The sequence below is a fragment of the Equus caballus genome, chromosome 7 (genome assembly GCF_041296265.1).
Source record: "Equus caballus isolate H_3958 breed thoroughbred chromosome 7, TB-T2T, whole genome shotgun sequence".
In the NCBI taxonomy this organism is placed as follows: Eukaryota; Metazoa; Chordata; class Mammalia; order Perissodactyla; family Equidae; genus Equus; species Equus caballus.
The window spans coordinates 1,192,565-1,214,140 of record NC_091690.1 but is presented as its reverse complement, the minus strand read 5'-3'; the positions used below and the strand labels follow the sequence as shown (position 1 = coordinate 1,214,140).

The window sequence follows — 21,576 nt, the reverse complement described above, 5'->3', positions numbered from 1 at the left end:
CTCTCTGTGCGTGTCTCTGTCCAGGTGTCCCTTCTATAAGGACACCAGTCATACTGGGCCAGGGGCCACCTTCAAGCTCTCATCTTGACTGTTGACGACTACAACGGCCCTATATCCAAATGAGGCCCCTCCTGAGGTCCTGGGGGCAGCCTTCCACGCATGAATTTGGGGGAACACAGTTCCACCCCTGCCGTTTGCTTGGCGCTGTCTGTCCAGTTTCTCTGTGGGTCTTAGTTTCCTTCCACTCTGTGGGAGCCAAGTGTCCTGTGGGAAGACAGACGCCTGCCCTCCCTCCCACGTACACGTAGGGCGTCCACTCTCTGCCACCAACAGGCCCCCACCATGCGCCCCGGGAGGGGCCCCTCCGGCTGGGCCTCTGTAAGGCCTGGCCGGTTCTACTCCAGCTATTTCTACCACGACTGTGCCTTTATGGCAAGCGACACTGGCTTCTCATTTTCTGTGAATTCCATTTTTCAAATGAAAACCGTTGAGCATGAAGAAAATGGGTTGATGTAAAAAAAAAAAACAAGGAGACCTTCACATGGAGTTCTCTGTGTGCACCTCTGTCCAATGTCCTTTCGGTACGGGACCACCAGGGACAGGGGTGGCATGTGGCCACGGCGTGAGGGTGAGGCTGCCAGGGGTGGGGGTGGTGTTGGTGGAGCCGGGCTCCCTCCTCAGGGCCCAGAGAGGTTCAGGTGCCCCGTCGGGGCTGGGTCCACAGGTGAGACCTACTGCAGGGTGTCTGGGGTGTCACCCTCGATGACAGGCCCTGCGGCCAGGTGCACAGGCTGGTCCTGGTTTATCCTGCTGGAGGCCGAGTGCTGGGACCCTATGTTGGGAGGAAGGCCCGGGCGGGGACAGACAGACAGACACACACACACACGTGCCACAAACAGCCCCCCGGGAGGGAGGCTGGCTCAGATGCAGAAAGAACGTATTTATTTCCAGGATATTTTCTGATAACAAAAACCACCTCAACGTATTAACAAAGGTGCCAAGGACAGTGGGGGCGCGGGGGAGGGGGGAGCCGTGGTGAATCCATGCGTCTTCCTCCGACATGGGGTGACCACTCGCTGACCACCTGGCCAACGGGCTGTGTCACCATCAGCGTTAGGGTCATGACGAGATTCGGCCCCACGGTGAGCACCTCTCCGTGCGAGAGGCCAGCTCGGGGACGTTAGGGGCACCAGGAGACCCGGGGCTGGGTTTCCATCCAGGAGGCCTCGTCCACTGGGGACCTGGATGCAGCCACTTCCTCCAGGGACCATGGCACAAACAGCTCAAGCAAGCAAGCGCAGGCCCGGGGAACAGCGTGGCCCTCCGGCCGGGGGCTTCTAGAAGCAGGCGTCCCGGGGAAGCAGCCGAGGGGCAGTGCTGGGGAGGGAGGGGCACCCGGCAGCCTGAGGCCACCAGGAGGCCTCCTGTGGTCCATCCATTCACAAAGCGGCTGCAGATGCCCCGGGACACTGGGTTCCTTCGTCTGGAAGAAGCCAGCAGAAGGGGAAGGGAGCAAGCACGGCGAGGCTGCTCAGATTCCTCGATAAGGCACAGAGGTGGGTCGCCGTCTCCTCCCAGGGCTGCCCTCCTGAGAAACTGCACGCCCCGCCTCCCGCGGATCCAGAACAGGGCCGGCCCAGGGCAGGCGTGACCTCAAGAGCCGCCCGCTCTCCTCTGCGCCTGCACGGGGCGGGGTGCCGGTGGGGCCTCTCTCCCTTAGCCTCCCCGGGCGTGGACTTCTAACCATTACAGGGAAAAGGCGTCTCGGGATGCGAGTGACCGTGGGCAGGAGGTGGGAGGCAGGCCGGCCCCCACAGCAGCCGAGCAGCCCGGGGCGGAGGGACTGGGATGGACGGACAGACAAACGGGGGCGGGGGCAGCGCTCAGATCGTGGAGGCGACGGATCTGCCTCTGGCCGTCCCGAGGGCTCAGCCGGTGGGCCCTCCCGCAGCAGGCGGTGGGGGACTCAGGAGGACAAAAGTCCGAGGAGCTGCTGTGCCTCAAGTCCCCTGTCGCCCGAGGGGCCCAGCAACCCGGTGCCGAGGCTCCCTCGTCCTGGCACGGGGCGAGCGCCCTGACGAGGGGGCCGCGGTGGGCCCTCTGAGACCGCACGGGGAGTGTGAGGCCGCCGCGGTTCTGGGGCGAGCGCGGTGGGGCGAGGAGAGCGTCCTTGTGCCAGCAGGGCAGGGAGAGGAACGCGGGGCAGCCTGGCTGGGAGCCCTCCTGCCGTCCCAGCTCGGGGAGGGGCTGAGCTGCTGCCCGGGAGGGACGGGTACAGGCTCCAGGGCTCAGGGGCCGCAGGGCAGCAGCGGGAGTGGAGGGGGAGGCAGGCCGGCTGCCTCGCTCTAGGGCCACTGGCCGCCACCGGCCGGGTAGCTGGGCACCGTGGGGTACTCGGGCAGGCTGTTCCCGGAGAAGTTGTTGTACTGGGCCTCCCGAGATGGCGGGTTCCGCCAAGCACCTGTGCTCCACTCCGTCTGCGCCTTCTGGAAGCTTCCGCCAGCCCCTCGATAGATCCTGTGCACCTGCAGGGGGGGAGGGCAGGGAAGCAGAGAAGTCAGCAAGGGTCTGCGGGACGAGGAGACCCATTCCTGCTGCAGGTGACGCTTTCCTTAAACGGATCACAAAAGTAACAGAATGGTCTTTGTGGAAACTTTAGAAAACACATAGACACCGGGATCGGGGACTTGGGCCACGGTCGCCTCTCAGAGTTGATCTCAGCTGCCCCTGCCTGGCACACCCTCAGCCACGAGCATTTCTGTCCTGCCGGCAGCCTGGGGCGTGTCTCCTCAGGGACTGCCCCCGCCTGACACCCACCGCCTCGCGGGGCGGCGCCTGGTGGCAGAAACGCACAAAAAACTCGGGTAATGATTCCTCGACGGCCTTGTGACGTGGGCGCGTCAGGCCTGGACCCTGTCCGTCGCAACAGCCATCTCTAGGCAGATGCTTATTTCCCCCACAGCCCCCAGGGACAGACCACCGACTCCTCACTGTCCAGAAAAGCTGCGCCCCTAGGGGCACTGGGCTGCGCTATTTCTGGAAAGTGGCAAATTCAGGAACCAAGACAATGGCCTTTCCACTCGAGGCTCCTGACGTCAGTCAGGCTGCGCGGTGGTTGCGTCCCGCTGGACCTGTCTTCTCTGCAACCACCCTGCCAGCGACCCGCCAAGCCTGCAGTGCCCCTGGGGACCCCGTCCGGTGGCCTGTCTGTCTCCCTCTCATGCTGAGCGGAAGACCCTGCTGGACACGGGCGGCTCCCTGTGGAGCGCGTCCCGGAGTCTCGCCGAGACCACCCGGCCAGGGCTCTAGAGATGTTCACGGTTTCTGCTCGTTTCTCCCTTCTCCTCCCTGCAGGTCGTCCAGACGGCTGGAGGGATTTGGGGCGCTGAGCACTCCTCTGTCCTCCCAGACAGCCAAGGGCACAGGGTCAACAGCCCAGACTGCAATGCTGCTGCAGCCATGAGGGCGCGTGGCAAGGAGGCTGGAAGGGACTTAAAACTTTCCTTTTTTTTTTGGTGAGGAAGACTGTCCCTGAGCTGACATCTGCATCAATCTTCCTGTTTTGTATGTGGGACGCTGGCACAGTACGGCTTGATGAGTGGTGCTAGGTCCACGTCCAGGATCAGAACCCACGAACCTTGGGCCGCCAAAGTGGGTCACACGAACTTAACCACTGTGCCACCGGGCCGGCCCCTCAAAACCAGTTTTTAAATGTCGCTGGCAATCCTGTCGCCCGGCGCAGGGCTGGCTTCTGGAGCAGCGCCCCTGCACACAGTGGGTGGCCAGCCGGGACGGCACCTCTGGGAAGGCTGGGCAGACACACCGTGGGCCTTGCGGCCCGTTGGGTCTCACACCCTGGTGCGGCCGATGCCTCCGAGGCTACAGTGCGCACGTCTCCTGCAGGGAGGCTCCAAACAACTGGAGCACCGGCAATGGGGGAGACGGTCGGCCCTGAGCACTCGCAATGAGGCAGCGCAAGTGGAGACGCTGAAGTTTTAGTTTCACTTAATTTTACTCCATTTGAATCTAACTGTAAATGGGAACGCGCGGCCGGTGGTGGCTGAATCAGGCGGCGTGGGCTACACCTGGGCACACGTGTGTGCCGGGGCTCCAGCAGACAGAGCCCCCAGAGGCAGACATGTCGTCGGCCCATGCTCTGCCGCTTCCCCAGGCCTCCCTCACTGCCAGGTAGCGGTGGGCGGGGCAGGCAGGGTCCCCGCCTGAGCAGTCGAGGGTGCGGACCACGGAGGGTCCCCTTGCTTCCTTGACACTCAGGCTCTTGCTGCTGACAGAGAAACAAGACGAGCCCTCGAGGCTGGGGGGCACATGGACAGGAAGCATGGGAAGAAGCTGGACATCCCAGGACCCAGAGGACTTACCTTCATGATCACGACGGCCATCAGGGCAGCTGACATGGAGAACATGATGGCTGGAAGCAGCATAACCACAGCAGCCCCAACATTGGTCTGGAAGAACCCGATTGCTGCCAGCCAACCACTGCAAGGGGCAAGAGAGAGCGTGGGTGCTAGCAGGTCTGCCAGAGCAGGGTGCACGATCCTTCCTATGTAAAGAGCTCCAACAAACCAACAAGAAAGATAAACTAGCAGAGAGATGGCCAATTTGTACGAGGAGTACCAGGAGGCCAGTAAACAGGAGAAACGACGTTTAAACCCACCAATGAAGACACACATCAGAATGTCATTCTTCCGCCATCGAACCGGCAAACTTGGTGTGTGTGAGGGAAGGATGTGGACACTGCCCTGTCAGCAGGAGTGTGTGGCCTTTACCCCAACTATTCAACTTCTAAGAATTTAGCCACAGTAATTATTTGTAATAACGAGAAGCTGGGAGGAAGCTAAACATTCACCGGCTGGGACAGCACAAACATGAATCATGCTACAGCCGCACGTCGGAATACCCAGGAGATGCTAAAACATAAGAGAGAAGAAAGAAAGCGGAAGACCAGCCAGGAGCAGCAAGAGCCCATGAAACCTGCGACGTCATCAGTCCGTACACAGAACATCCATCTCGTTACCCGTTCTCGCCTCTGGGAACGGGCAGACAGGAAACACGGAATTGTTGAGAACACTTTTTCTTAACGAGTCATAAAACCACACGGTTTGAGATCCAGGAAACTCAAAAGAATATACAATGAATGGCCTCCCTCCCGCCAGCACCCCTCCCCAGCCCAGAGGGAATGAACGCAATCCTTCTGCCACGTCTCCTTCCAGAAAGTGTTTATAAACACGTGCGTGTGGTACACACCTGCACACGAGAACACAGTACTCGCTCTGTGAAATGAGGGGCAACACTCCGCGCACAGTGCTCTGCGCCGTGAGGGGTGTGAGAAAGGCCAGTGGCCGAGGGCTCAGTGGACGCTGGGCAGGACGGACGGGCAGCTGGGGCCGGGCCAGGTGGGGCGGCTGGAGCAGAGGTGCTGGGTCTGCCAGGGGCATCCTCTGGGGATCAGTATCTCCCACAGGATCGGGGCCCTGGAAAAGGGGCTGGGCAGGTGGGGGGCCAGCCTGAGGAACGGAGTCTCTGGGGAGGGAGGACGCACCCCCAGTGGGAATGTAAACGGGAGAAGGCTCCACGGGGGCACCAGCCTCCCAGACATGCCCAGGAGCCAACTGGCGGCCGGCCGCTCCCAGGAGAACAATCTCAGTTACAACCCAGGATGACGCCACTCAGGAACAGCAGGGGACACAGTGGCCTTGCTCGGCTCCAGGCAAGGGAAGAGCCTCCGCATCCCATCCGCACCCGGCAGAGGCCACGGAGAGTGGCGGGGGGCAGCAGGCGGCCGCAGAGAGGCCTGCAGACAGGGGCAGGAGGCAGGCAGGGGACAAGGGGCGCCAGGTGCTCCCCTGAGGCCGCTCGGCCAGGAACTTGAACCAGGGACAGGGGACAGAACATGCAAGGATGGCACAGGGACGCAGCCTGCAGAACCTGTGGGGGCGGCTGCAGCTCCTCAGGTTAAAATCGTCACCAGGTCACCCAGCCATTCACTCCGGGGGGGACACTCGAGAGACATGAAAACACACGTCCACAAGGAAACTTACAGAAACTTCAGAGCTGCACTCACGACAGCCAGAGTGGACACGACCCCAGCGCCCATCGACGGCTGATGGACACACGTGTCCCCCACACGCTGGAGCACGACGCGGCCGTGAAGAGGAGCGAGGCCCGGACACGGCTGCACGTGGACGGACCCAAACACACGACGCTCAGGGAGAGACGCAGACACAGAAGGACACACAGCGTGTGACCCCGTGGACGGGAAACGTCCAGAACAGGCAGATCCACAGACAGAGAGTGGGCTCATGGGGGCTGGGGGCTGGGGAGGGGTGGGGGGTGATGCTGATGGGGACGGGGCTGCTTTTTGGGGTGATGGAATGTTCTGGAATGAGACAGTGGTGCTGGTTGCACAAGCTTGTGAATGCACTGAAAGCAGTGAACTGTACACTCATTAAAAAGGTGGCCTTCAGGCCCGTGAAAGCTCTCCGGGTAAAGCCATTACCCTAAAACCCCAACTGCGGCAGTCTCTGCGGGATGACGGAGCCCACAGGCGGGGGCCTGGGAGAGACGCCACCCACGAGGCGGGGGACCTCACCTGGCGCCCGAGGTGAACAAACCGCTCAAGCAAAACTCAAGCAAACGCCACACGGGATCCAAACAGGAAAAGATGTTGGTGGAAAGGTGGTGGGACCTGTAGAGCCGCGGTCAGGGGCGCAAGGCACCCAGCGGGTCTCTGTTGCGGCCCAGGCCATGGGGGGCTCCCGGGTGCGGGGGACAGCCGCGTTCCGGCCCGCCTGCGCCCTTCTGCAGACCTCCAAGTGGCCCGACAGAGAAAGCCGGCTGAAGAGGAAACGAAGCTCAGAGCCACGGACGGTGGCAGCACGCTGGGCGCCCTGTGGCCCTAGGGGTCACAGTCACCTTGTCGGGTGTGAAGAGCATCACGCTCATGTGTACACAACATGTTCATACATTTCAGAAGTCCCTCCGCTTTACAGGTTCACAGGCAAGTGTCTCCCGGGGAGACAGATGACCAGAGCGTGTGGGGAAGGACGGATGGAGCCACACGCAGGACACAGGCTGGGCGTGGAGCCCGGACGCAGGCCTCCTGGGGGCCTCGCTCTGCGCGGGGACAGCCTGCAAGGCTCCCCAGCAAAGCCCTGTCACCAGGAGCTGCCCTGAAGCCCAAGGAGGGCCGGGCGGGGACGAGCCAGAGCCCGCGGTCTGCCCGCCCCCTGGTGGTGACCCAGGGGACTGCCGCTGCGCGGGGCCCGCAGGGCTGGGGTGGGGGGGCTGGGGGGGTGGATGATGATGGACAGACAGACCAGGGATGGGAGACCCAGGCAGGATGTGGCTCCCTGCCCTCAGCCCCAGACAGGGCCAGCGTGGTCCCCTCCAGGCCCCGGGCTGGCACGCACGAAGAAAGCACAGCCAGGAGGGCCGGCTGCCCGCGCTCTCGCGTCTCCCACCCTGCCTGGGCCCAGTCTCCCCATCTGCGAATGGGAGGAATGTCGCCCCTTTATAGGGAGCACACGAGTCAGGGCCCGCCTACACAAGCAGCGGTGTCATTACTGTTCTCATCCTCTTAGTTTTACAGAGGAGGAAGACGCCTCGGCCACTCCCTTCCCCGAGGGCACCAGCTGCTGGGCGCCCGTCCCCTCGCCCCGTCCTGCCCTGACTCAAGGAGGAAAAGCTCGCTCCTGGAGGGGCCTTTCTGCAAGCCGGCCCCGCGGAAGAAGGGCTCACCCGCCCTGCGTGGAAGCCAGGAAGTGGGGCACCGGGCAGAAGAGAGCTGCAATGGTGGGCCTGAGGCCGCCACCTCGCAGAGGCCGGCTCGCCAGGCCGGCCCCCAGTGGCGTCTGGACCTGGACTCGGGCTCAGTCAGCCACACTACCCGGGCTCCCAGCCCTCAGCCATCTGTGCAGACACAGGCTCTGGTTGAGCTCTGCTCCCCTCCTGAGCCTGGAATCCCATGCCCGGCCCGAGAACCCAGTCCTGGGGACGGTCCCTCACACGTGCTGTCACATCTGGTTTGGGGGAATCAGGCACGTCCTGTGGGACTCCCCTGGGAGAGGACTCTGGAAGCTTCTGCCTGGTCTCCCGCCCCCGCCCCACATGCCCTTCCTTCTGCTCATTTTTACTCATGTCCTTTCTCTGCAGAAACCACAGCCGTGAGGACGACCATGGCTGAGTCCTGGGGTCCCCGGGGGTCCCCACTCCTGGGAGGATCCTGGGGACCCCAAGACAGCCCATTACTGGTCCTCCAGACCCAGATCTGGGAGGGTGTCAGCCAAGAAGGAATGCAACATTCAGGGTCCCCGCAGAGCCCACCTGCTCCCCACGCAGGAAGGGAGCGCCAGGGCCATGTGGGGGAGGCAAGATTCTGGAAGATCTGGCGAGAAGCAGACGGGGCAAGGCTCTGCACGAGGACGGGGCAGGCACGGCAGGAAACGGACCACAAAGAAGGAGCTCAAGAAGCCGGGCCCACGAGGCCGCAAACACCCGCACGAGGCCTCCAAGGCCAGAGAGACGGCATGACCTGTCTCCGGGCAGGACAGATCGCGGCAGCGCTCCCAGCGGACAGCGGAAAAGAGTGACGAGAATGAGAACCGCGGAAATGAAGGCAACCCGGGGGCCCAAACCAGGAGCCAGGAGGCCCACAAGTGAGCGAGAAGACCCCAAAGTTGCGAGGCCAGACAACCGGGGTGGGCAGAAGGCCCCAAAGATGACCCTGTCCTGGTCCCTGGCCCTGTGGATGTGTCACCTCACGAGGCAGAGGGGACTCTGCAGACAGGTTAAGTAGAGCCCCCTGGGATGGGGGTGACCCTGGATTCCTGGGGCCCAGGGTCATCCCAGGGTCCTGAGCAGAGGGAGGCAGGAGGGTCAGAGGCCGAGATGGAGACGCTGTGCTGCTGGCCGTGCGGACAGAGGAAGGGGCCCCGAGCCCAGGACGCAGCGCCTCTGGAAGCTGGAGGAGGCGGGACACGCTCCTCCCCTGGGGCCTCAGGAGGACCTGCCCTGCCCTCACCTGGGTTTAGCCCCTGGGACCCTGTCGGACTCCCGATCCCAGGACGTGAGATGATGTGTGTGTTTCACTTTAAGTCCCTAGGCTTGGAGTCATTTGTACAGCTGCCACAGAAACGTCCTGTAACACCTTACAGGCAAACCAACGAAGGTCGAGCGCTCTCTGGACGCTGGGGTCACAGGCGGTGCTGTGGGGCAGGCCCTCTCTCCATCTCCCAGTCCTCCTCCCAGGACACGCCGCAGGACCATGCTGCCCAGCAGCCAGCCGGGATGGAACGCAGCTGTGGCCGGCAGAACGTGGCCCTGGGTCTGTGCTTTGGGCCCGGCCCCCCGCCCCACAGAGTGTTTCCAGGAGCAGGGGGCAAACCCCCGGTCCCTCCCGGCCGGCCCGGGTTCTGGGGCCCATCTGTCAGCACGTGGCCCACGTTGACCGGTGCGTGTGTCCTCCCGTGTTTCCACAGCTCCCACGCGTCACACTGGCGCGTCTACCCACACGGCTCCCACGGGCCCCGCTTACCATGCGCCCCAGCCCGAGAAGCCGACGGCCTGGATGACGGTCAGGACAAACTGGGCTCCAAAGATGAAGAAGAAGGCCATGAAGTTAAAGGAGCTGTCGGCTCTGGGGAGGAAACGACACGCCGTTACCGTGGCCCACGCCCCGGACGGCGCCCCTGAGGAACAGGGGCAGCAGACGGCAAAGCGGGCTTCCCTCCTGCTTCCGACACTGACGCTCGGGTCACCGCGCACGAGCCCAGCAGGCTCTGACTGCAGGGGCTAGCACGCAGCACCTCTGAACAGATGCTACAGCCACTGGACCTCCACTGGGAAGGACGTGGGGCCGCTCTCCTGCGTCCTAAGGGTTTGACCACGTCCCGCGTGCACGCCACGCTCACGCGCTTGTTGGAGAGTAATCTGGGCAGACGGTGCATCTCGGGTTTGAGGGGCCCTGCAGACTGCCCTGAGCCCGAGGGACAGCTGCAGGGCCCCGTCCCAGGCCGCTGCCGGTGCACTGAGGGCGGGTAGGTGCTGGGGGACCCGGGGCTGGAGGAGGAGGCGAAGCTCTCACAGAGCAGGGCTGTCCCCGAGGGCCCACGGCGCTGTGCTGTCCTGCACACGTCTGCCCGAGCCAGCTGGGGACCTCGAGCCCCGGCCCTCCTCCAGCTTCCGCAAATGTGGGCGGGCTTCTGGTTCTTGGCTCCAAGAAAGGCTGACACACTCTGAGCCTGGGATTCAGGGACCACCTAGCAGCAAACACGGCACAGGCCTCAGAGCAGGGGGCCGGCTCGGGGCAAATGTCCACAGCAGCACAACTCACAACGGCCAAAAGGCAGACACAACCTGAGTGTCCGTCAACAGACGCGTGTGTCCATCCACACACTGGACTATTACGTGGCCGTGAAGAGGAGCGAGGCCCTGACACAGTCGCACGTGGACGGACCTGAACACACAACGCTCAGGGAGAGAAGCAGACACAGAAGGACACACGGCGTATGATCCCATTGACGGGAAACGTCCAGAACAGGCAGATCCACAGACAGAGAGCGGGCCCGTGGGTGCCAGGGGCTGGGGAGGGGGTGCGGGTGACTGCTCATGGGGACAGGGCTTCTTTTTAGGGTGATGGAATGTTCTAGAACTAGAGATGATCATACAACCTGGTGAAGATGCTAAGAACAGTGAACTGTTAAGTAGGTGAGTTGTGTGCTACATAAAGTCCATCTCAATAAGCTTCTTACAAAAGAAAACAAAACAAGAAGTAGCTGGATTCAGTCTGCAGACTCGATATAAACTGTCACCCAAACCGGACAGGAGAAAGGGACAGTTACTGATCCCTGGGCCAGAGTGACAGGTGTGGGCCAGGGTGCAGGCCCCAAGAGGAGCTGAGCACACACCTGGTTGATGTCCCGACCGCCTTGGTCGGGAGCCGCGCATCCGCCCCACACACTCCCAGAGGCCCCTCGGGGTGCGGGCCGGGCGTCGTCTTACCGGAAGGCCTTGTACGCGGGCCGGAACCAGCACACATAGCTGCAGGGGGAGAAGAGCAGCAGCCAGACCAAGGCCAGGCCGAAGTTGGCTCCCGAGCCGCCGCCGATCCACCAGGCCAGGCAGGCGATGAGGTTGACCCCCAGGGTGGCGCAGTAGACTGGGGAGGGGCGACGAGGAGGGTGAGCCGGGACACCTCCCACCCCCCGGGCGAGCCGGCAGGGCAGGCAGGCCAGCTCCCACCAGCGCGGGGACCACGGGGCCAGACAAGGGCTCCCACCCAGCCGGCCCCCTCGGCTCTGTCCCCCACACCATGTCGCTGCCGGGACAGAACTTGACTAGAAAGACGAGGTTTATCACAAAACCCTGAGGCTCTCCCCAGCCGAGGACGGGGCAGCTGCGTGGCCTGGACGTGCCTGGCCTGGGTGTCTGGGGTCCAGGGAGCCCCGCCCGGCCCCGCCCGCCGCTCACACAGCCACAGCCGGAAGATCCTCTTCACCAGCAGCTGGTGCTCGATGGGGATCTCGTCGGAGAAGTTCTGGTAGAAGCATGGCTTCAGCGGGATGAACTTGGGCAGCGGCGGGAAGTTGTTCTCCTTTCCTGCGGGACAGACGACAGCGCGGGGCCACACCGGCTCAGCTCAGTCACGGATCCAAAGACGTCCCCGTCCTGGTCCCGGGCCCTGTGCACGTGTCACCTCACACGGCAAAGGGACTCTGCAGACGGGCTAAGTCGAGGCCCCTGGGATGGGGGTGACCCTGGATCCCCGGGGCCCAGGGTCATCCCAGGGTCAGAGGCAGAGATGGGGACGCTGCACTGCTGGCCGTGCGGACGGAGGAAGGGGCCCCGAGCCCAGGACGCAGCGCCTCTGGAAGCTGGAGGAGGCGGGACACGCTCCTCCCCTGGGGCCTCAGGAGGACCCACCCTGCCCGCCCTGGGTTTAGCCCCTGGGACCCTGTTGGACTCCTGACGCCAGGACGTGAGACGATAAATTTTACGCCACCCGTTTGTAGTGACTTCTTCCAGCGCTCACAGGAAACACAGACCCGGCGGCAGAGCCCGCGTGCTGTCAACACCTGTGACTCCAGAGACATTTCTGGCACTGGGAATGGATGAGCTTCCCGGGGCCACTGTAACTAATGAGCACAAACTCGGGGGTTTAAAACAACAGAAATTTATCCTCTCTCAGTCCTGGAGGCCACACGCCCCAGATCCAGGCGGGCAGGGCCGCACTCCCTCCACACACTCCAGGGGAGGGTCCTTCCTTCCTCTTCCAGTCTCTGGGGTTCCAGCATCCCTGACATGTGGCCGCATCGCCCGTCTCTGCCTCCGCGGTCACATGGCCTCTCCCTGTGTGTCCGTCTCTAACTCTCCCTCTTCTCAGAAGGACGTCTGTCACATCATGTTAGCGTCCCCCATCTCGTGACCTCATCTTACCCACTTACACCTGCAAAGACCCTACTCCCAAACGAGGTCCCATCGTTCCCAGGTAGTGGGGTCTGGACTTGAACCTGTCTTTTGAGGACAAGATTCAACAGTGGCATGCTCCCCAGCACGGCTGCAGGACACGTGTCCTGGGCCCTGATGAGGGCCGGACAAGGGGCAAAGCAGACAGAGGCCTCTGTCCCCCGGGGCCACCGTGCCACAGGGGCAGACCACAATATCGTAACAACTGAGTAACTGTGCTAGAAGATGCTGTCAGGGAGAAGAACAGAGCAGGCGGGACTGCCAGGCACGTGTGCTGGGGTCGGGGGAGGCCTCATTCAAAGGGTGGCATCTGGACAAAGACTAAGCCGGTGAAGAAGAGAACCCAGTGGCCTCTAGGGGAGGGTGCCGCCAGTGCAAAGGCCCTGGGGTGGGTACCTGCCGGGCTAGGAGCACCGAGATCAGGGGCAGGAGGGCAGGTGGGCCGGGCAGACCACACTCTTTTGGCCACTGAGAAGCCTCAGGACGCCACGGAGTGCCCTGAGCCTGAGCACACAGGGGATTCAATCTGCTCTGAGCCAGCCCCCTCGCTGCTTCTATGATGAGAGGCTGGGAGGAGGCCTCCAGCCTGCCACTGCGGGTCATAGACCCCTCATCCCCGTCCCAGCTGAGACCGGGTCCCAAGGCCCCCACAACAGCTCCTCCGGCCCCCAGCCCCAGGTCCTGCTGCTCCCTTGGTCACCGGTACCCCTCTCCCGGCCTGACATTGACGCCACACCTCCCGCCAGCCAAGTGAGGACAGGGTGACATTCTCAGCAGCCAGTCCCGCCAGCAGGCACTGGGACAGGACGGAGGCTAAAACCGCCAGCCGAGTTGCCCGCCCCTGTGAAACCTCAGTTTCCTGGCAGATAGGGAGCCCCAGAGGGACAGTGTGTGCAGACAGAGGAACAGTGTGGCCTCGGGGGTCTGGTCCATGGCCGGCTCTGCCCCAGCCGGCTGAGCGTGGTCCACCCGCCTCCCTCCTCTCCCCATCCCCAGCAGGACGAGGCGGGCAGCCCGGGGGGCTCTTCACCGCGGCCGCCGGAGCGAGGGTGCTGTCGGACACGGGCAGGTGCGAACCCAGGTGCCCGGATCTCGATGCCCACCATCATGTCAACGACAAAGCAAGCCCTGAGGCAGAAGGCCGGCTGGGCCGGACACTCGCCTGGGGGACAAGAGTGAGGTGCGTGCCCGAGGGGGTCGCAGTGCGTCCAGCTGCCCGGGGACACTTCCTAGAAGGACAGAGAAGCCGGGACGCCTGCTGCAGGGCCCCGGGTAAGACTCACCTGACATTTCTGCTGTGATGACCAGCTGGGGGCGAAGCCTGCAGCCACCTAGGGGGAGACAGCCACAGTCAGGGGGTCCCCACGGCTGCCGGGTAGAGTGCTAGCTGCCAGGCCACCCAGGGGGTGTCTGGACTCTTCCCGAAAGGCCAGCCCCAAATGCGGGACCCCAGTCACCAGCTGGCCTCACAGCCTCCTGGGGGGCGTCTGCACTGACAGGGGGTCAGGCTGCAGCCCCACCCCGCAGTGGCCACAGCCAGGACGTTCCTGGGAGACCAGCGACCTGCCCCCACTGCTCTCCCACCTCCTCCTCCTCCCCCACGCCAAAGGATGGCTCTGAGCGCCTCCACAAGGTCCCACTTCCAAGTCACCGAGAACTGTGAGCACACTTGCTGTGTGACCTCAGGCAAGTCACACAGCCCAGACTCTCTGGGTCTGCAGGGTTTGCCCCCGTGAGCCTTGCAGGGCCAAGGTCCCCACTGCACCCCAAGCGAAGCACCCAGGGACAAGCGGGCACGCAGTGGCCCTTCCTAGAGGGAGCCACATGACTGTGTCACGGAGCAGCCCCCATGCCAGGCTGCCCCAACGCGCACAACCGAGCAGTGTCCGCCGGATCCACAGGGGCTCTGCACGCGGACGGCGCCACTTCCAGACAGGGCTGCGCCCACACGGCCACGGCCAGTCCCTGCCCAGTCATCACGGCACAGCTGGGCCTGAATGTCCCCAGCGCCTGGCACTGGGGCGTGGACACCAAGGCCTGCAGGCCAGCATGGGGCAGGAAGCTGGGACAGTCCAGGTGGGAAGGGTCCAGTGACACCGAGTTCCCCAGGGCCCACCCCTCAGCCCAGTGACAGCCCCACCTGGACCTTCTGTCTGGCCCAGCCCAGGCTGCCTGCAGTCCTGGCGGACTCACGGCCCATGCCAGTGTCTGTCCACTGCACAGAGCCCACGCGTGCCCTGCGCCACGGGCGTCCCCCGCTGAGGGCTCGGGGGGGCTCAGAGCAGGGCTGCCTCGGGGCCGCGCAGGGTCTGGGTGCTCAGATAGGGCACGGTGCTATGTGACAAACGGGCCTGCTCTGAGTCCTGACACCTTGCTTCTAGCCCTAGCTGCTCTGTGGCAGAACCCCGCTGGACCCCCCTGGGTCCCTGTGAAGCAGACATAGGATGGCCTCAAAGGAGCCTTGGGGTCAGCTGACTCTGAGCTGGCGGGCTACACCAGCGGAGACACACCCCGGCCAGGCACGCCCTTCGAGACCCAGGACACGGGCAGGGAGGTACACCTGGGGCCCCACTGTGCCCACACTCGGCTCAGAAGCTCCCTGCCCTACAACCCCAGGCCCTCAGCGGAGGGACTGCCCCGAACCTGGGACCCTCGGCCAGCATGGCCCCGTGACTATCAACAGACACCAACCTGGTTTGGGGGTTGTGTTTATTTTACAGGTCACATCTGTTTTCCGACCCGAGACAGAGGAGACACAATCCTAGAGAACCCATGGGCTCGAGGCTGAAGGTGGCTGGAGGAACGAGGCCTGACTGCACGGCTCCACGGTCCACGGCCCGGCTGGATCCCAGCTGTGCTCCGGTCCTGGGAGAGCTCAGTCCGGGCAGAAACGTGCGCCCACGGGCCGGCGGGAACAGCGCGGCTGCTGGCTCCGAGGCTGGCAGGCGTGAGTGTCCCTACAATTGAGAGGACCACAGCCTCCTGGATGACGGCGGGGGAGGCCGGGGCAACATGTGGAGTCCGCGAGGAGGCCGGGGCCACGCCTGGAGTCCGGGAGGAGGCCAGGGCCAGCGCGGAGCAGAGGAAGTCCGGAAGCCGGCGGGCGGGCAGGCACGGGGCCTACGTGTCAGGGTCCAGCCGGCGGCACGCGGCCTCCAGCACGCCGCGGAACACCTGGAAGCGGTGGTTGAGGTCGGGCCGGGCGTGGAGACGGAGGCGGGTGCCCAGGGCGCCGTCGGGCGAGGGCGCGCCGTAGAAGACGCGCTGCACGCGGGAGTGCACCAGGGCCATGGCGCACATGGCACAGGGCTCGCGGGTGATGTAGAGGTCGTAGCCGGTGCACACGTAGGGGAGGCCGTCCTCATCCGTGTCCACGTCCTCGTCCAGCTTGCGCACGGAGCCCACGCGGACGGCCTGGGCGCTGGCGGCCGGGGCGAAGGAGCAGGCGGGGTGGGGCCTGAGGTCGTAGGTGCCGCGGCCCTGGCCCTGGGCCACCAGGTCGATGCACACCATGGTGGCGTGCAGCAGGGGGGTGGCCGGGCTGCGGCAGTCGTGGCCCGTGGCCAGCACACGGTCTGAGGCTGGGTCCACCACCACGGCCCCCACGGCCCTCAGGCCCCTCGCGGCCGCCTGCTGCGCCGCCCGGATAGCCCGCTCCATGTGGCCCTGCATCGCAGCCCGCTCCTGTGCTGAGAAGAGCCGCCCGGCCAGGGCACAGGTCACCTGCCTGTCCTCGTGGAAGGATGTGGGCCAGTGGGCACGGGCCTCCTCAAACTGGCCCCTGGTCAGGGGCGGCCGGGCAGGCACGGGCACCAGGAAGGGCTGTCCCAGGCCACGGGCGTCCACGGCTGGCCACGGCAGGAGCTCAGCGAGCGAGCGCGCGCCCACGGCAGGCTCCGCCAGGCACAGCAGCATCTCCAGCGTGTGCGGGCGGCTGGCATCGCGGCTCGGCCGCACCCTCTTGAGGTGGGACTGCGCGGGCAGCGGGTGGACAGCTGACACCTCCTTGAGAAGCCGTGAGGTCTGGCGCTTGTCGAGGACGGGTGCAGCGTAGGCCAGCACCAGCTCCACGGCCCCGCACTGCTGTTCAGACAGGACCGGGAGGGCCTGCCATGGCGCGGGTTCTCGCTCCGGGCTCCCGGCCTCCTGGTCCCCACGCTGCTCTGCGGCGCCCGGGGCGGGGTCCATCCTGGGCACGGCTCCGACTGTGGGAGACAGAGACCGGAGCAGAGCATCATCCGTCAGCCGCGGGAGGCCGGGGTGAGCCGGAGGGGTCCGTCCCAGGAGCGCGCCGCATCGGAAGGCTCGTCCGGAGCTCCAGCCCAAGGACAACGCGTCACTGGCCACTGCGCTCTCGCCCACATCCTACTAGCTCTGGGTTTACAGAGAGTTTAAATTGCCACCACTTTTTCTCTTTCTCTTTCTTTGAGCTGTGCCTTGAGCAGAAATGCAGCCCGGATGTCGGAGACTTAAGACGGACGAGAGAGCGTAAACCGCCTCAGCTGCCTTATGTTGACAGTGTGCTTACGTGGTAATGCTTTGTGTGTCTTGGTTAAACAAACACATCCTTAAAATTGGTTTCACCTGTTTCTTTGTGCGATTTAAAAACTGGGCTTCTAACTGCTTTTACCCCTCACAATGCGCACCCCCGGCTCACTCTGCACCCCACGGGCTCCCGTGTGGTTACTGGCCAGGTCCCTCGGAGGGCACGTGAGGTCCTCATCCAACACAACGTGCCCTAAGGTCACGACGCAAGTCTGGCAAATGCACAGAGCGGAGGCGTGGGGGCAGCTGTGAGAAGTGGGAAGTGGGGGGCCCCGCTTGCACCCCCGACGCCGGTGCCAGGCAGAGCCCCCAGGAGGGCCCACAGCACCGATGCCAAATCCTGCTCCCGGCACACACCAAGTCCAGGAGCCACGGCCCAGATGGCCTGCCCCGGGCCACAAAGCTCTCACTGTCTCCAGGGCAAAAGACAGACACAGCCTCGTTTGTCCCTCCCAGACTACATCCTCTGCCCGACTAAAACAGAACAAGCCACAAGGAAAGGAGGCTGCCAGCGGGACGCTGCTGGCTGGGCCACCAACCCCTAGGGAGGATGGGTAAAAGTGACAAAACAGTCACTATCTGAGCCAGCAACTCCACTCCTAGGTATGTGCCCAGGAGAACTGAAAACACACATGCACACAGAAACCTGCACACATGTGTCGATGGCAGCACAATTCACAACGGCCAAAAGGTGCACACAACCCCAGTGTCCAACGACAGCTGACGGATCCACACACGGGTCCACCCACACACGGGTCCACCCACACAGTGGAGTATTATGAAGTCGTGAAAAGGAGTGAGGCCCTGACATGGCTGCATGCGGACAGACCTGAACACACGATGCCCAAGGAGAGAAGCAGACACAGAAGGACACACGGCGTGTGATCCCATTGACCTGAAACGTCCAGAACAGGCAGATCCACAGACAGAGAGCGGGCTTGTGGGTGTCACAGGCTGGGGAGGGGGCAGGGCTGATGCTGATGGGATGGGGTTGCTTTGCAGCGTGATGAGGATGTTCTAGAACCTGATAGAGATGAAAGTTATTCAACTCTGTGAACGTATTAAAAACCACTAAAACGCTCCTCATGAGTGGGTGACCTGCAGTCCGTGAATTGTATCTCAGCAGAGCGGCTGCGAAAGGGACCGAGAGGGGAGGATGTGAGTCAGCAGACCCCAGACGAGGCCCGGCGCCTCGAGGACAGCTGCGGGTCCTGTGACCACCACGGGTCCTCAGGCTTCCACGAACGGGCTCCCCTGCATCTCCACTGACCCGGGGAGGGAGATCCTGGGACCATCCCTGTTCTAAGGGCCGAGACGAGGCTCCCAGAGGTGAAGGGACTTGCCGGGAGCCACGTGGCTGGGACGGGCAGAGCTGGGACCTAACCTGGCAGCCGGCCGCTCACCAGCTCAGTGACCCTGCCTTCCGAGACAGACTGGCAGGCTCCGGCCCACGCAAGATGGGTCCATACCCCGTTCTACACGAGAAGGAAACAGCTTCTGCAGAGGGTGACGCCTGGGCCACCTGCAGAGCACCCACCCACAAACCTCCCGCTTGAACACTCCGGGGGGACCTGATGCGTGGCGGCGGCGGCCACCGCACCTCAGTTCCTCTTCTCCCAGCTCCTGACCCCCCACACCCTCCGCCTGCGCTCTCCCCGGGTCATGCCCAGCTCAGTCCCTTCCCTTTGCCAACAGCTTCCGTCTCCAAGTCTCCAAGGGGCTCAGGCGGGTCCCTTCACATTTACCGTTGCAGTCCTGAGCCTGCTGCCTCTGTCCAGGGCACAGAGGGTTCAACTGCAAAGACAGCCCCTTCCCCATGGACCACACACCCTGGAGGGGCTGCCTGGACCAGAAAGACGGGACCCCTAATGGCGACGGGGTCAGTGGCTTAGGACCACCCACCCTTCCAGCATCCCAATGGAAAATGGGCGTGCTCTGGAACTCCTGGGGACAATGGGCAGCCGGTGGCATCCAGGGGCTGTGGGCCTGGGGTCCCAGCAGGAGTGAACTCGGCTCCAGGAGGACGGGAAACGGCACTTCTTCCACGAGCGAGTCAGGCTCCGCAGGCGACACCCAGTAACCCTTGGGCTTGAGGCCTTATCTCATCCCCAGGTCAGGACGGAGAGAGCCTGGACTGGGTGCATCCAGGCCCTGCCCAAGGAGCCCTGACCCCAGCTCGGAAGGAAGCTCCCCTGTCCCCTGAGGCCTCAGGCACCAGTCCTACCCCCCACACCAGCTTCCCCCTCCGGGAAACGGGAACCCACCACTGTCACTCGGGGCTGTGTAGGGCACAAAGCAAGAAAACCCAGGCCTGGCCTGGAAACCACCCTACAGCTTCTCGGGGGCCCCGACTGTGGCGGGTGGAGCCCAGGAGGGCTCCTCAGAGGCAGTGACCCACAGCCAGGCCTGGAAGACAGGCAGAGCAGGGCAGTGAGTCCTGAGCATTAGGAACAGCCAGGGCTGGGGTCTCGGAGGCGCCCATGGGCTGGGTGGGCGCTGGTTCCAGACGCTGTTTCCAGGACTCGGCTCCACCGGAAAGGGACGGGGCCTCAATTGAATTCGCATTGCTAACACGCCCCCAATGGAGTGGGGTTGCGGGGTGATACCTAGGACGCCCCGATGAACCCGAATTCCAGAGGCGGCGCATATGATCTTTTGGGGTGCGCCTGTCCCATGCGATCTTTGGGACGTACAATTAAAAGAAAAATCACTCCTCGTCTATCAGGAATTCGAATTTAACGGGGCGTCCTGCGCTTTTACTTCCTGAACCTGGCCCCCCTACAAGCGGCCCTCCTGTGCATGACAGCTCGAGACCCTCGGAAATGTGGGGCGCGGGAGAGGACCCCTGATCCCCGGGGCCCGGATAAGAAGTAGTCTCGAAAATTCACCCTTGGATTAAGATCGTGTGGGATGATGAGCGTTTAGGAGGGTCCCCGCGCCCAAGGCGGGCAGGAGGCTGCAAACGGGGTACCCCCGAGGCAGGGGGCTGGCCGCGATGACCCGCGGGCACGCGCACCGGAAGCAGCTGGACCCGCGGGGCCTCCACGCCGGGCCGCAGGGGCGCGCGCACGCGCAGAAAGGCGAGGGTCGCGAGGAGCGGAGTCCCGCAGCCCGGCCGCCCCGCGCGCACGCGCACGCGCACACGCGCCGCTCCCCCCGCCCGTTTGAGGCGCGCGCCAGCCCGGCCCGGCTGCCCCGTCGCTCCCCACGCGGCCAGCGCCCCCCGCAGCCGAGACCCCCCCGTGGCCGCCCCCTCTCGCATCCGGGGGGGCCCGGGTCGCGAGAGCCCGAGACCCCAGAGGCCACGCGCTTACCTTAGGAGACGAGCGCGAGCGCTGCGCTTCTCCAAGTCTTAGCAACCGGCCGCCCGCCCCGCCTCCGCCTGGCGCCGCGGGGCACGACGGGAGCGTAGTTCCAGGGGCGGGGTCGGCGCGCGGCAGAGGCGGGGCCCGGACTACAATCCCCACAACGCCGCGCGCGCGGCCGCCTCGCTCCGCCCCTCCCCAGAGCGCCGCTCCCGTGACCGGCAGTTGAGCGTTGAGTTGCGGGTTCGAGACCCGTCCCGGCGGCGGCGAAAGTCGGACCCTGGGGACCCTTGGAGAAAATCAGTAGAGTAGGGAGACTGAGGCAGAAAGGCACACGACACCCACTCCAGTCACTCCCCGAGCACACTTTGGTGCTGCCACCTGGTTCCCGAGGAGCTGTCCCCAGAGACCTGGATGGACTCAGGTTCCAATTCTGGTCTGAGGCCCAGGCTGACTCCAGGGCTCAGTTTCCCCATTTGTACCGTAGGCAAAGGGGATTCTTGACTCTTCCGGGAAAGCCATGCTAATTTTATGAGCAAATCCAGTTATTCATTCCAGTGAAACAGGGTTTAACCCAGTGATTCTCAGCATCTGTTCCTGCAGAAAACAACACTCTGGGAAACCATTTTGCTTGTAGCTGGTCACTTTCTTTTTTCTTTTCTAAATAAAAACTCAGATTGATGTGTGGTTTAGTTTTTCCTTTTCTTTTTACACATCTCTCCATCACTGGATGTGCCAGTCAAGCTAGCCAAGACCCCCCGTTTTGCTGATTATTAAAAAAAAAAAAATATTGATGGTCTTTCATTGGGATGTCGCTGGAAGGAATGCCTAATTTTTCTGCATGTCGAAAGTGAATCTCTTCGCTGTGTTTTCCTGCCTATTTTTAATTTCTCAGAATCCAAAAGACATATAAGTAGGGATGTAAAATGGTCCATCAGCTGGGGTAAAAACAGTTTGGCTGTTCTTCAAAAAGCTGAACATAGAATTACCCTACAACCCAGCAATTCCACTTCTAGGTATAGACTCAAGAGGATTGAAAGCAGGGATTTCAATGGATGCTTGGACACCATGCTTATAGCAGCATTATCCACAATAGACAGAAGCTTGTCAATCAGAGCATTTCCCTCCCCCTGATCACTGTGATTGGTTCAGGGATGGACATGTGATGCAGCGATACCAATGAGAGTCAGCCCTGGGACTCTGTCTGAAATGTGAGCAAAAAAGTGGCTCTCATTATGCTAGA

General features: G+C 63.2%; 2 protein-coding genes across 3 annotated transcripts; both read right to left on the bottom strand.

The window, feature by feature from the left end:
- Positions 1–925: 925 nt before the first annotated feature.
- SCAMP4 (secretory carrier membrane protein 4) lies at positions 926–20,447 on the bottom strand. 2 transcript variants are annotated; one of them, XM_014741316.3, is made up of 7 exons: positions 20,343–20,447; positions 13,767–13,814; positions 11,488–11,616; positions 11,020–11,176; positions 9,554–9,655; positions 4,380–4,497; positions 926–2,525 (listed from the first exon to the last, which is right to left on the bottom strand). In XM_014741316.3, the coding sequence occupies exons 2-7, from the start codon at positions 13,771–13,773 to the stop codon at positions 2,346–2,348; spliced, it is 693 nt and encodes a 230-aa protein (XP_014596802.1). In that variant the 5' UTR covers positions 13,774–13,814; positions 20,343–20,447; the 3' UTR covers positions 926–2,345. The 2 variants fall into 2 exon arrangements, with proteins under 2 accessions (XP_014596802.1, XP_023500103.1); XM_023644335.2 differs by lacking the exon at positions 20,343–20,447 and adding an exon at positions 15,175–15,311.
- Positions 15,176–16,671, bottom strand: ADAT3 (adenosine deaminase tRNA specific 3). The gene has a single exon (XM_023644334.2). The coding sequence runs from the start codon at positions 16,669–16,671 to the stop codon at positions 15,604–15,606; it is 1,068 nt and encodes a 355-aa protein (XP_023500102.2). The 3' UTR covers positions 15,176–15,603.
- Positions 20,448–21,576: the final 1,129 nt, after the last annotated feature.

What these genes read in the sequence shown, in the direction of transcription:
- SCAMP4 (XM_014741316.3), bottom strand. An exon ending in CCCGCGTACAAGGCCTTCCG is followed by an intron (nt 9,656 to 11,019) that starts GTAAGACGACGC and finishes TTTCCTCCCCAG; the next exon opens with AGCCGACAGCTCCTTTAACT. An exon ending in TGGCCGTCGTGATCATGAAG is followed by an intron (nt 2,526 to 4,379) that starts GTAAGTCCTCTG and finishes CCCCCCCTGCAG; the next exon opens with GTGCACAGGATCTATCGAGG.
- ADAT3 (XM_023644334.2), bottom strand. Translation starts at nt 16,671, where the DNA reads ATGGACCCCGCCCCGGGCGCCGCAGAGCAGCGTGGGGACCAGGAGGCC.